This window comes from Gymnoscopelus microlampas, assembly GCF_963454915.1.
Source record: "Gymnoscopelus microlampas genome assembly, chromosome: 16".
NCBI lineage: Eukaryota > Metazoa > Chordata > Actinopteri > Myctophiformes > Myctophidae > Gymnoscopelus > Gymnoscopelus microlampas.
The window spans coordinates 7,264,538-7,279,672 of NC_139953.1; the positions used below are offsets into that span (position 1 = coordinate 7,264,538).

The 15,135-nt window shown below is 41.5% G+C and overlaps 2 protein-coding genes across 2 annotated transcripts in view; one reads left to right on the forward strand and one right to left on the reverse strand.

The window, feature by feature from the left end:
• Positions 1 to 1,317: 1,317 nt before the first annotated feature.
• On the reverse strand, positions 1,318 to 5,361 carry LOC311062799 (tyrosinase-like; the record flags this gene model as incomplete). The annotated part of the gene is made up of 7 exons (XM_084082017.1): positions 1,318 to 1,441; positions 1,599 to 1,719; positions 1,982 to 2,125; positions 2,691 to 2,872; positions 3,656 to 3,803; positions 4,095 to 4,305; positions 4,537 to 5,361. 7 exons carry the CDS (start codon positions 5,359 to 5,361, stop codon positions 1,318 to 1,320), a joined length of 1,755 nt encoding a protein of 584 aa, XP_083938143.1.
• A 7,264-nt stretch (positions 5,362 to 12,625) lies between these two features.
• LOC311062530 (C-C motif chemokine 3-like) overlaps positions 12,626 to 15,135 on the forward strand; it is a 3,044-nt gene continuing 534 nt past the window's right edge. The window contains exons 1-3 of the mRNA XM_084081639.1: positions 12,626 to 12,830; positions 13,956 to 14,070; positions 14,937 to 15,135. The exon at positions 14,937 to 15,135 is cut by the window's right edge and continues 534 nt beyond it. Of these exons, the coding sequence (XP_083937765.1) occupies positions 12,743 to 12,830; positions 13,956 to 14,070; positions 14,937 to 15,045 (312 nt within the window). The 5' untranslated portion in view covers positions 12,626 to 12,742 and the 3' untranslated portion in view covers positions 15,046 to 15,135. The remainder of the gene's footprint in view (positions 12,831 to 13,955; positions 14,071 to 14,936) is intronic.

The following is a 15,135-nucleotide window of genomic DNA, read 5'->3' on the forward strand; positions in this document are numbered from 1 at the left end:
TTTGAGAACCACTATTCAGATATCGGATCATGCCGAGTCTTAAGATTAAGGTTACGATAAAAGCAGAATAAATACACACCTCCAATGCCCGGCACCTTAAAAAAAGACAACACAGTCTATTTATGGCCGCATTCAAGATTTAATCAAATAAGAAAAAGTAACAATAATATGCAATAGGCCTATTAAGCTCTCACATTCAAAACCGTGGGGAGAATAATATAAAGTGAGCATTACTGTGTTAGCATCAGCGAGCTCACAATTAACCATACATAGGCTATAGCAGCAGTTATTAAGAACATACAACACCAGTCATTTTTATCAAATTGCAACTCCTTTCCTGACTGATATAACTGGAGATATCCCACTAGACCCTGATTCTAACCAGTTCTGCACTATTTGCATGCATGACCTACATGCTACGCTGACACCAGCTACGCACCAAGTAGTTTGGCTGATGGCAGGAGGTCAAGTCATATTGGGTTCATTAATTAACTGATGAAACAATCACATAATTAATTCATTTTCAAATTATTAAAATGAAGTTTGGGAATCCCTTTAGACAGAAGTGACACTTGTTTTTTATTCAAACTGATATCAGACAGATTAATTATCTGGACTAATTCCACAGCACTACTTTAAGTTACAGAAAGTATTTGAGAAAATAATGGAATTCATAATTAATGAGACAGTGGAAGGAATGTAAATACCTATAGGCTCATGCTTGAGCTACAGGAATTCAGATGCAGTGTCCTCTAGGATACTTAACACCAGAGATTTGTGAATTAAAGGAAAGAGAGAATGTTTTTTTCCCCCTTTAGATGCAAAATTCTCTCTTTGCAGGTTTTAAAGTGAAATTACTTCTATACATCAAGGTGTAGTTCCAAGACTGCTGAGTCTGAATGTAAACAAGTAAATCTCATTGTATAGCTCTTATTCTCTGAATGTACACCCCAAGATTAGGGACGCTAGGGTTCATGTGGTACAAAGAGACTGACAGACAGACAGACAGACAGACAGACAGACAGGTATTTTTCTTTGCTTTGCTCTTTATTTATTTATCAAACATTCAGAATAGGGATCAAATCAACCATGCGACTTCCTTGGCTAATTCTAGGCATAATATAAAGATACAAAAATGCAATATAGACGCCTTTTAAGTTAGCCAAAGTCTACAACAATGGCAATTACACACCCAATCACAATACAATCACAGAAAACAGCCTCAAAAGATCTGCTATTTTCGTGATTTTGGAAATTTGTCGATGTTGCCGAAAATAGTCATCAATATCCAAAGTCCTATGTGGCCGTCCATGCCACTTAAACGAAGCGCCGGCCCTGCAGACATTCGGGAACATCACAAGGTTCGGATTCGGTCTTGGTTTGGAACTCTGGGAGCGCGCCACAGTTAATGTCAGGCTTTCCATAGAAGCTTATGGTGTCACTGGAAACAGAAACACACACATACAGTAAGCACGCGCACAAACAAACAAACAGTGTCCCCTTAACACATAGAAAAAGTGGCTTTAGGGCTATTAAGTAAGTCCAAGTTAAGTTCTATTGTGTTGATTGTGAGTCAGTTAGCTAGTGAGTTTCTTTACCTGTAGCCAGATGCTACGTAGTCAGCTTCACAGACTCTCTCCCTGAATCGTTTGGAGTTGAGGCTTCCACATGAAGGTCTGCACTTGGACCAGTCTGACCATGAGCCCCATTTACCTTTCACTGCAGACACACAGATACAATATGATTATGAATAACATGACTTATTAACCGCATGAATTCTAGTTGGGACATATCATAACAGGTGAACATTCAGCAAACATATATGCAAACATTTGGCAAAAAATAGCCAATCTACGAGCTTGCAACGCGTTGCAACGTGACACGTTGTGAGCATTTAGCGTGTGTGTGTGTGTGTGTGTCTTACAATTACAACAGTCCTTAATATTGTAACAGGCTCGTGTTTCGGTCGTGTCTCCCACACAGGATCCATCATCCCCGTTGCGGATACAACGGCGATTGCGACTCTGAGTTCCTGGAATTGGTTTGCATGTGATGTCCAGTCCTGGGAGCAGGCATTCGGACCATTCTGACCAGTCTGACCACACAGCGACATCAATCTCAGTGGCTGGACAGGTGGATAGACAGAGAAGTAGAGAGACAAAATGTAAACTTTAGTGTTCATTGTAATATAATAAACACTAGAAAAGGCATTCATTGTCACAGATTGGTCCAGGACAGAGTAATCTTTCTGCAACATAATGACTCAACTTCTGGCTTTTGTTGTTCCTCCTTTGGGTCGAAAGTGAAATCTCTTTTGGTGTATTGTACAGCGGCACCTCCCAAAACCTGATTCCTATTATGAATCAGGTTTTGGGTTGATTGCATGATGTGTTTATGATGTTTGGCATTTCTTTCGTAAAATAGGCCCCTCTCACAACAGTTGGAAACCAATGATATTCAAACGGCGTCTAATATCATGTGTATAGGATTACGTTTTTTATCACAAGTCCAGAAATCATTTGTAGGAGGAGTAGCAAAAAGTGTGTTTTATAGACTACGTTTGGTACATTTAATTTGGGTTGGGAAAAACGTATGGACCATTTTTATTATTAGTTTTTTTTTAATAGGTTGGTTAATCACTACAATATCTTAGGGTATTAAACTGTTTTGTTTAGTTTTGTTGTACTGACCGGTGAGGTCCTGCAGGTAGTCATATTCGTAGCCCAGATTCTTGGACAGCAAGTACTCGATGTTCCTGTAGATGGGCAGGAAGGGGACCATGTGGTAGCCGTAGTTGTGACCAATAGGAGCGTTGGACTCTGGGTAGTCTTCGTAGATTGGCAGATGCTTCCTCAGCCAACGTTCCATGAGACTTGAGCAGGAGGAGGGATAGACGGAGAGAGAGAGAGAGAAAGACAGACAGACCGTTTATCAGAATAGGCTCTATGCACAGCAGCCATAATGTGAAGAAGTTCACAGGTGTTGCCAATGATACTAATGAAGGCTCTGTTCCCTTCTGGTCAAACAGAGTCAGGGTGCGGATGTTGTGCACATTGGCTCACTGGGAACTCTGCAACACCAGTGGGTCTAAAAATTGGTGTTCAGGGACCCTCATGGTTGCTTGAGGGGGTTCCAAATGGCCTCTTACGGGTGTGTAACTCTGAGAGTGTACAAATTGAACCATTTGTACACTCTCAGAGTTATGGTGGTCGTGGAAATTAAAAAGTCTGAGAACCACTGTGCTACACTAAATGGAACAGAGCCTTCATTAGCATCAGTGGTAACACCTGGTGTGTGTGCTTGCGTGCATGCATTGTGCAGCGTGTGTGTGTGTGTGCATTTCTGTGAATGTATATATATATATATATATATATATATATATATATATATATATATATATATATATATATATATATATATATATATATATATTTATATTGTTACATATATATATTGTATACGTGTGTGTATCAATGTGAAGTGAATTCATTTTGTGGAAGAGAGTCCATATGTGAATGTGTGCAGAGCCATGTGTTTGTGTGAAATACTCAAGATACCGTGCTTATGTGTGAGTGTGTACACACATGTAGTAAGTGCGTACTGTATGCATTCATGTTGCTGTGGTGTGTGGGTGTGTGTGTGTGCTATACTGCACCTGTCTACGAAGGCGTGGTGCAGGAAGAATAAGGGGTCGTTGGTTGTGGCTTCGATGATCGACATGGTGCCATTCAAGAAGTTGTGCACAAGGTTGTGCATGTAGCCTTTACCGTCGGTCACCCTGCCTGTCTTTGGATTGACAAAACCTGCAGCAGAATGCAACAAACAGAGTCAAAGGAGATGTCAAGGGGATAGATAGAGTGAGCGTTCAATGGAACTTACTTAATATATAGTATCGTTTATTTTGTGCCAGTATCGCAATGAAAACTCGCTTTAAAGAAAAAAAGACCATGATACCAAGTACATAATACATTTAAAAAAAGATATCATCATGTCATATTATAATTCAAATCTTAGTGTTTTGCCAACTATTTGTGGGCCCACTTGCAATACCCTCACGGCCCACAGGGGGGCCCCAGCCCACAGGTTGACCGTACCCTCCAGCATGTTCCTGAAGCTGAGCTCGGAGGAGCGGTTGAAGGGAGCCGTGTCGTACTTGGTGAACGCCATCATGAGCTCCACCTCGGCCTCTGACGGCATCCGCTGGTACAGGTCATTGTTGCCCGGGTTACGCAGCAGGAGGCCCTCCCTTTTGCCGTCGCACAACCTCCGTTCTTTGATGTAGGTTTCTGGGAGGGTGCAGACTGCCTGTACACACGCACACGCACACAGATATACAGGGCTTAGGAGCTCATACAGCAGATAAAGAAAAGCACTACAGGATACAGAGTTGTATTGGTATCAAAATGTACTTAAGGTACCAAAAGTAAAAGTACTAAATATTTGAAAATAGCAGATCTACAAGTTCACAACGCGTCGCGTAGTTCTATTAAGAATGGAAAGTACACTATTAGTACACTACTGCTAGTTGTCTTATACCTTCCATTTGGAGAAGGGAGAAGCGGGACTGATGAGGTTGGGGTCGTTGGGGTCCTGTCCGCCCATCAGGTCATCGGTGCACACGTCACACTCGGTCTTGCCTCTCCAGTCCCAGTAGGGGATGGCGAAGTCGTTGTCTTTGGTCAACTTCTTCATCTCGTTCTCGAAGAACAGCAGCTCCACGCGATGCCAGATCGGGAAGGCTGAAGCCATGTGGGCAAAGTCAATCTTCTCCCATAACTGCCCTCCCTCGAGGAAGGTGGGGTGGGTCACGTAGTAATGGATCCAGGAGAACATGTCGATGGTGGTGGCATCGGCAAACATGGGGTTCTCACCGTTCACGCCCATGTCCTCCCTTGTTCCTGTGGCGATGACATAGTCGGCGTTGATGGTGTTCTTCGCCAGGTCAAAGTAGTCGACCAACTTCTTTTTCTCGTCGGCTGTGAGCGTCATGACGTTCTTGCGCATGTGGTTCTGGTAAGTGGAGCAGGTAGGGCCATAGTAGCCGAATCTGCACTCGCCGCAGTCGAAGCCGCCGAAGCGTCCGAAGCAGCTGCAGGTCCTGTTGTAGAACCCGAGTGGCCATTTCTCTCGGTCATCTTTGCCGCTGTAAGGATACTGTTTCGCAACGGGCGACTCTGACACCCTCACGTCGGCACATTTGCCGCGGCCGGATTTGATGCCACAGGCCGAGCCGTCGCCCTCCCATATTGGGCAGCACTCTTTGGTCCTCAGACCCTCTGAGTTGGCACACGGCCGGGGGAACTGGCACAAGCCGGACCCTACTAGAAGCAGCAGGCTGACGGACACACACAGGCTCCTCATGATGAACCTGCAACGATTAGCGAGCTTAGAAGCTAATGATCCTGTGTCTGTCTCTCTTCCTTTTAAACTGCTCAGGCTCTGTCCCGGCGGTAGGCTGCACCAGCGCACCTGTTTTCTGACCTAAAGGGGCGTGTTTAACATCTCCGGCGAGAGAATCTGTGTGATCCCATTGGTTCACCGATCTGTCCGCCAGCCCCCGCCCCGTCAACACAACATTACGAGCGACGCCCAGTGCACTCTGGTTGGTTGGGGAAGTGAAACACTTCCTATATCGGGTACACCGACGCGCTGATCCAGGCTTTTATTTTTTAGCAAAACCCGGCGGTGATATGAGGAAAAACGATTCCATAATGATGTTGTGAAATGAGCAAACTGACCTTTTCCCACTACAGAAGTCTTGGTTATTACGGGTCCCCCAATCAAAGCTCAACTTTGAGCCCCCCCCTGCCCAGAGCCAATGAGATAGACAGAGTTGCATCAATGAGGGCTCAGAAACACCACAGTTCATGTGTTTCATCAAGATATTGTTTTTTTTTAAAAAGGTATTGTTTTAGTTAAGAGTAGTTTTAGTAATACAGTAGTGTTTTGAACTATACAGTAGTGTTTGGAAATTGGAACTATACAATAGTTTGGAAATAGGCTCCATTCACAGCAGCCATATTATGAAGACATTCACAGGTGTTACCAATTACGATATAATGAAGGCTCTGTTCCATTCTTGTCAAACAGAGCCAGGGTGCTGATATTGTGCATGTTGGCTCACTGGAAACACACATGGGCTTCCAAATGGCCCCTTACAGGTGTGTAACTCTGAGAGTGTACAAATGGTTCCATTTGTACACTCTCAGAGTTATGGGGGTCATGGAAACCACTGTGCTAGACTTAAATGGAACAGAGCCTTCATTAGTATCATTGGTAACACCTGGGAAGAAAGTGATAATATGGCTGCTGTGCATAGAGCCTATTGGTACTATACAGTAGTGTTTTGAACTATACTGTAGTGTTTGGAAATTGGAACTATACAGTAGTGTTTTGAACTATACTGTAGTGTTTTGAACTATACTGTAGTGTTTGGAAATTGGAACTATACAGTAGTGTTTGGAAATATTGCTCACCTGGTGGCAAGCGTTACTTCTTGTTCTTGTTGTGCAGTCTGAGCACACAGTAACAGATTCCAAATCACCTGCCAAGTCTGTTCTGGCAAAACATGACTGATTATTGAATATTATATGAATATCCTTTGATTACATGATCCACCATTGCTTTGAAATAATTGGCCCGATGGAGTGAACAGAGAAAAGGAATCAACAATCTGACATTGTGGATTACAGAGACATTTGAATGACATATATTTGTTCAGACCGTTGTTTGTATGTGAACATCCTGAATCAGTCCTTGGAGACGAGTTTGAGAACCACTATTCAGATTTCTGATCATGCCGAGTCTTAAGATTAAGGTTACGATAAAAGCAGAATAAATACACACCCCCAATGCCCGGCACCTTAAAAAAAAGACAACACAGTCTATTTATGGCCACATTAAAGATTTAATTAACTGATGAAACAATCAAATAATTAATGAATTATCAAATTATTAAAATTAAGTTTGGGAATCCCTTTAGACAGAGGTGACACTTGGTTTCTATTCAAACTGATATCAGAGAGATTCATTATCTGGACTAATCCCACAGCACTGCTCTCTCTTTAACACTGTTGAAGAAGGTTGAAGTTAAATCATTTCACTGCTTACAGTATAATGCAGTTATATGTTTGTGTTAATAAACTCCTTGAACCTTGAAATGGTGCTGTAGAGTCTTTTTGGATCAGCACTTTTTTTTTCCTTTTTTGCAAACATAACTGTTTGCAAAAGATTATGAAAGGAAAAAGACAAACAGACCTTTAGCCACTCAAAGAAAAAAAACAAGTACAAATCTTACTGTACTCGAACACGAAGGACCTCAGTGATCCTTTCATGGAAGCCAGACCGTGTGTCTGTGTGTACAGAGAGTTCATGTGGTTTAAACATCATCCGTCCACGTGTGTCACGTAGACGCTGACATGTACCTCCATGGCTGGGTTATCGGCAGTCAAATGGCTCTAAAAAACTCTATGTTCCAAAGTAGGGGCCCTTTTTTTTTTGTTCAAGGTTTCTTTCATTTATATTTTCACATATTTATAATATATATATATATGTATATTATAAGACATACATTAACCACTTCAGCCCTATTTTATACCTAGGCTATTTGAAAATAGCCGATCTACAAGCTCACAACGTGTCGCATCGCCACGCGTTGTGAGCTTGTAGATCTGCTATTTTCAAACATTTTAGTACTTTTACTTTATGTACTGATTACTTTGTTGATTTTGATTATTATTTCAAAACATACATTAACCACTTCAGCCCTATATACATTTTGGCCATTTGAAAATAGCCGATCTACAAGCTTGTGATGCAACGCATTGTGAGCTTGTAGATCTGCTATTTTCAAAATATTTTTATTTAGGAAAACTTGTGAAATGGGACATTCTGCATAGTGATTACTTTTACTTTTGGTTCTTTAAGTACATTTTTATGCCAATACTTTTGTACGTAAGTACATTTTGAATTACAGACTTTTACTTGTAACAGAGTATTTCTACATTGCATCATTCATACATTTACTTAAGTACAATATTTGAGTACCTTTTCCACCACTGGGGAGGTGTGTGCTGCTTGATGTAAGTTTATTTATGTATCTGTGCTACATCCAATGCAATAAGGAACAGGCCCCACTATTGAACAGTGGACAGTTTTAACCTCATCTTGCAAGTCCAATGAGTCTATTTGTCTAAAAGTATATTTGCCTATAGCGAGATTTCAGTACAGACCATATCTTTATTATTATTATTTTTTTTAAATACATTTGTCTGTACTTTTCATATACATTTGCACATAAGCTATTGGTATTTAAGTATTTGTACTGCTATTTTCACTTTTTTGTATGTTATACAAGGCTCTATTCACAGCAGCCATATTATGAAGACATTCACAGGTGTTGCCAATGATACTAATGAAGGCTCTGTTCCATTCTGGTCAAACAGAATCAGGGTGCTGTTGCATGTTGGCTCACTGGAAACACTCTCTGCTACACCAGTGCAGGTCTACAGTTGGGGTCCAGGGACCCTCATGGGCTTCCAAATGGCCCCTTACAGGTGTGTAACTCTGAGAGTGTACAAATGGAACCAAATGGACCCGTAAAGACAGGTTTTTAGCTGTGATTTAGAGGAACTAATAGTGGCAGAAGACCTGCAGCTTTCTGGGAATTTGTTCCAGACATGGTGGTGCATAAAACCTCAATGCTGCTTCTCCACGAAATGCCCAAAAACAGGGACAGCGGGCGGTGGGGTAAAGTAACTAAGTACATTTACTCAAGTACAGTACTTAAGTACAATTTGAGGTACTTTTACTTTCCAATTGTGTATACGTTTACTTCTACTCCACTACATCTCAGAGGCAAATATTGTACTTTTACTCCACTACAATTAGAAACTTTAGTAACTAGTTACTTTGTAGATTTAGATTATTACAAAACATACATTACCACTTCAGCCCTATATACATTTCGGCCATTTTAAAATAGCTGATCTACAAGCTCAGAATGTGTCGTGAGCTTGTAGATCTGCTATTTTCAAAAGATTCTTATACATTTGAAAACGTGAAATGGGACATTCTGCATAATGAGTACTTTTACTTTTAGTACTTTAAGTACATTTTTCTGCCAATACCGTTGTACTTTTACTCAAGTACGTTTTGAATTCTGTACAATTACTTGTAACAGAGTATTTCTATATTGATATTTTTATCAAGTACAAAATGTGAGTACTTTTTCCACTACTGACAGCGGGTTCAAAGTGGTTAATGAATGTATGTATGGTTGCAGAGAAGAAAACACGTGTCTATATGTGTGTCACATGTAGATGGAAGGCCGTGGATTGAGATGCACTCAACACTGATGTAAAATCTGGAAGAAAAAATAAATGCTCAGAGGTGTAGAGTATCTAATTATGTCAGGAATGAGTAGCGGGTAGGGCCCAAAAGCAGACGAGGTAGGTAGAAGCGTTCAAATCAAAGGACTTGTTAAATAAACTACAGTTTCCAAAAGCAGGTAACAGTAAGGACTAAACATTAACGCACATGTCATTGGTATACAAACACAGGGCTTAAATAGACAGGGGAATAACAGGACGCAGGTGAACTCAACAGACAATCAACACTAGGATAGGCTGGGGGACTAAGAGGACACAGGTGGAACCACAGACAAATCACAAGACTGGTTTAGACAAGGCAGGTACAGGATTACAGGGACAGACAGGAAACAATTGGAACGATACTACATAATAAGAGTACACAAAACCAAGGCAAAAAGGCAACAGAGTAACAACAATACAAGACAATACAGAACATAATGAACAACGGCCTAAACAGGCTTAAAGAACTGCTGTTAAGAGTCCAACACCATATATGGGCTTTCAAGGTCCAAGGGCTGTGGGGCGGAGCGTGACAAAATAAAGTCGGTGGCAATTCATGGGGCCCCAAATGATGACCCCTGATTGTGTTCGAACACGGCTGCTCCCACTATAAGTCTATGAAGAAGGAATGTTTCCATCTAATGACATTTAACTCAACCCCAAGAGCAAAGACGCCATCTGCTGGCCGTTAGAGTTCACTGACTACGACAGCAAAGTGAGAGACTTCAGGATTGTACACACACACACACACACACACACACACACACACACACACACACACACACACACACACACACACACACACACACACACACACACACACACACACACACACACACACTTTAGACCTGGTTTATAACTCTATCATACATCAGCAAGGCCAGAAACACCTTATAGAGGACTAACAGCCTCTGGAGGCCAGCCCACCAACACCAAGCTGAGACTGTACCAGAGCTGGGTCCTGTCCAACCTTCTCTGAATGTTGTACAAGGACAAAAAAGTATCTACTGTACACACAAACTGTCAACCTTCCACACAGAAAGACTGTGGAAAATACTGAGAATATTCTGGCCCAGTACCATCTGCAGCCAACACTCAACTGGGGCAAACAAGACAACATGGCTGGGGTGACCCGATAGCCAAAGGTGATTTAAATGGACCACATGGGCTCTAATGCATGACAGCGAGAGTCCCGGGTTTGACTCCAGGCTGACCGGTCCATTTGCTGCATGTCACTCCCCTAAACTCTCTTTTCATTGTAGGCTACCTATCAAACAAAGGCACAAAAAGCCAAAAATATAACAACACAACAACAAGAAGACGACGACATGGCCACAATCACTATTAGAAGGTGATTGCATTGGTCTGTTTTTGCTAAGACTAGAAACAAAATTGAAATACTGTGGCAATAGATGGAGCAGGTAGCTGAGGGCAACTGCCATTTTAACATGCTTTTACAACATAATATAATAGCCTTTTGGTACCCCAACATTTAAGTATTCCGTTAATTTTAAAATGTATAAGGTGTTTGATATTTTTAATTCACTCTTTAGGGCTCTAAAGATCCAACCTGTGGTTGTGCAAACAAACAGAAAATGAAAGCAACGAAAATATCATGAGGGAGGGGAAGAAAAGACAGACTTTATGATGAATGGTGTAGATTTAAAGGCCTTTTGAGGAGTTCGAGTTATCACTTCCTTCACAGGTGTTACCAATGATACTAATGAAGGCTCTGTTCCATTTAGTCTAGCACAGTGGTTTCCACGACCCCCATAACTCTGAGAGTGTACAAATGGAACCCCAACTGTAGACCTCAACTGTAGACCCACTGGTGTAACAGAGTGTTTCCAGTGGGCCAACATGCACAATATCAGCACCCTGACTCTGACCAGATTGGAACAGAGCCTTCATTAGTATCATTGGTAACACCTGTGAATGTCTTCATAATATGGCTGCTGTGAATAGAGCCTATAGGGCATCGCAGTTCCCGCCCACTTCCTGGTTCCACCAGGAAGTGGAACCAAATGGACCATTTGGTTCCATTTGTACCCCAACTGTTGGACCCCAACTGTAGACCCACTGGTGTAACAGAGTGTTTCCAGTGGGCCAACATGCACAATATCAGCACCCTGAGCCTTCATTAGTATCATTGGTAACTGTGAATGTCTTCATAATATGGCTGCTGTGAATAGAGCCTATAGGGCATCGCAGTTCCCGCCCACTTCCTGGTTCCACTTCAAAATACTCAATGCATTTTTCCCATTGACATTTCCAAAAATATTTATATCAATTCATTTAAGCGTAGAATCAAGCCATCCAGGGTCCTGGTGAATGAATCAGATTTTTTTTATTTTATATTTAATTATATGATACTATATTTAATAAATACCCTTTTTTTTGCCGTTTTCAAAAAAAAATGTTCACAGAATCAAACGTTTTATGGTCATGATTCACCAGGACCCTTGATTCTAGGTTTAAAATAATTGATATCAATATTTTTGGAAATGTCAATGGGAAAAATGCGTTGAGTATTTTGCAGTGGAACCCGGAAGTGGCCGCAACTGCGATGCCCTATAGGCTACCCAAACACATTAGTGCACATTAGTGTAATCAGGGCACATTAGTGTAATCAGGGCACCAATGTGCTCAAAGCACATTAGAGCCCAATGTGCTTTTACAGAAGGCATCTCTGTCCCATGCACGTGCACATGCGTGCAAGTAATAGGTGTTGCAGTCTCTCTGCTTTCATTTCTGCTTGTGTTGCAGGGCTCGTGCACGCACGTGCACGGCATAATATGCAGCACACTTATTTCCTATTATATTACAATAAATAATAAAATGCAACAATACACATAAGAATGACTATATAGCATTGAAACATTACAGCGTGTGCATTGTGCAAGCAGCATGTGCAGTAATAGCTATAAGTAGATATTTGATAAAGTGCACGTCTATGCATCAGCTCGGCGCATTCTGGAAGCACACACAGTGACACAGTGTTATGACGTGGGTACCATCATCTAGACCTCTGAGCCTTCCGTTCTTGATATGAACGTTGACCACAGTTTGTTTCCTTCACACACACAAACACAACCACACACATACACACACACACACACACACACACACACACACACACACGCATGCACGCACACACACACGCACGCACGCACGCACGCACGCACGCACGCACGCACGCACGCACGCACATACACACACACACACACACACACACACACACACATTTCCACCCGTCTACGCAAATGAGGGCCAATAGAAGAGAGAGAGACCGTCAGAGATAGAGAGAAGCAGATAACTTTACAAGCTCAGGCTGACAGACTACAACCATAATTCATAATAATCATTCATTAATGATGACCATGAGGATGAAGAAGACGCCAGTTATTCTAGTGGTCTGCATGCTGCTGTTCTCATCTCTGGATGTCCTGGCATTAGACAGTAAGACTATTGGCTCGTCTGGTTCTAATGATGATACGATGGTCTTTTTGTTCTGATTTGTTTTTCTTGGTATTCCAAAAAACTGCCTGTTAACCCTTTCAGACCGGGAAATAATCTGTCTTTTTTAGGTTTCTTTGGCTATTCAAAAATAGCAGATCTACAAGCTCATAGTGTGGCACCGAGTGCCGTGCTATGAGCTTGTAGATCTGTTTTGAAAAATTGTGAAAATTTGAGCAAATCTTTGAGTATATATGTTTTTTTAAAGCAATCATTTTTAACTCAAATCTTTGCTTCTGGGGGGATTCTACTAATATCTTCTAAATCCTAGTTTAAAAAAAATATATATATACAGTATTAGGGGTGTGCCGACACTAATTTCACCAAACGATACGATACAATATTTGGCTCACAACTTCGATACGATATCGATACGATACGCACTTTTTTTATTATGAAAATATATGGGGGAGGAAAAAAGTAAATGCAAACAAATAATTCTGTTTTTGCATTATTCAGACATGCAAACTTGTAGCTTTTCAGCTACAATAGCCGTTTTCAATCCAAATAGGGCAATAGTGTGACACCTGACCCAAAAAAAAAAAAAACATGTTGTCACCCTTTTCACCTCGGGGCTGTTTGCATGCCTGATTATAATGATTGTAAAAAATAAAATAAAAAATCCAAAACGATATTTTTTTTTCCCAAAACGATACATATCGTCACGAAAACGTATCGCGATATATCGTGGGACGATATATCGGCACACCCCTATACAGTATATGTCGCTATAATCAGTGGTTCAAACCTTTTCATGTCAAGGACCCTCAAAATTATATGAATTTTGTCCACGGACCCCCATCTCAACATAATTTGTTCCAGGGACCCCCCCCCCCCAGACTCCCCAGAAGTTGTAACAGAGTTCAAAATGTGCGCTACAGAAAAAAAGGATATTCAAAGATGTGCACACATTTTCACGATTAAAAAAAATAAATAGCAGATCTACAAGCTCAGAGCGTGGCACTCGGTGCCGCGCTCTGAGCTTGTAGATCTGCTATTTTTGAATAGCCCAAAGACATCTTAAAATGACACTCTGTGTCTCTGTCTCACTCTGTTTCTCTCTTCCAGACCACGCTGCTGGCCCAGCTGAGTGTTGCTTCCAGTACTACCCCCATCGCCTGCCTAAGAACAACGTTGTGACATTCCAGCGCACACACGTTCACTGTGTTAAGGATGGCGTTGTGTGAGTGTTAAGCTTTTCTGACTATTATATATTCTACCTATATTTATACATTGAACACGTCAGCTACGAGTTAATGTAGATGATAGGGGGCTTTTAGAGATATGGATTGAACATTAGGCAGATGGTTTGTATAGGCCAAGAACATGGATTATTATTATTATTTCTTTATTTTCATTAAAGCTACAGTAAAGGGAAATTATGCTCCCCGACTCTTCAACTGTTAAAAAGTACATTGACAAATAGCCAATAGGCTATGTCTCTCTCTCTCTCTCTCTCTCTCTCTCTCTCACACACACACACACACACACACACACACACACACACACACACACACACACACACACACACACACACACACACACACACACACACACACGCACACGCGCGCGCACACGCGCAAATATAAGCAAATAACTCACGACAGTTACCGTGTGTATTGTGATATCATAGCAATGGGGTTGTTTTGCACAGGTTGCAGATTGTATACCACTTTATTTAGAAATAAAGTCTGCACACTGGTTAGAAATGCTCTGCTGTGTTTTCTAGCACTCTCGTTTTCATCAACCGATCTTCATCCTATATTAAAATTATGACTCAGACATGATTATATAGATTTTACACTGCAGCTAAACCAAATATAGCGTGTGTCATGCTGACTGTGACAGCCTGACATCGGACCCAAACAAGCCATATTGTCATGACATCAGACTAAAAAATAATATGGTAAAATTGTCCTGATGAAGATCTGTTGATCGAAAACAACCCGGCCTGGCAGAGATCTGCACTCCGTGGAGCGCAATTTTCTAGTTGACTAAATCAAACACCTTAATGATGAAAATGTTTCTCTCTGTCTCTGTCTGTTCTAGGTTCACAATGCTGAATGGCCACAAGATCTGTGCTGACCCAACTAAGGACTGGGTCCAGAAACTCATCACCCATGTGGAGTCCACTGCACCATTTGAGGGTTCTGGGTGACCCTGGGCCGCCCAATACAAAAAGGCTCCAGACAACCAGTTAGTTTTGTGACGATGCTTTCTCATGCACACAAAGCTTTGCTTTATGACA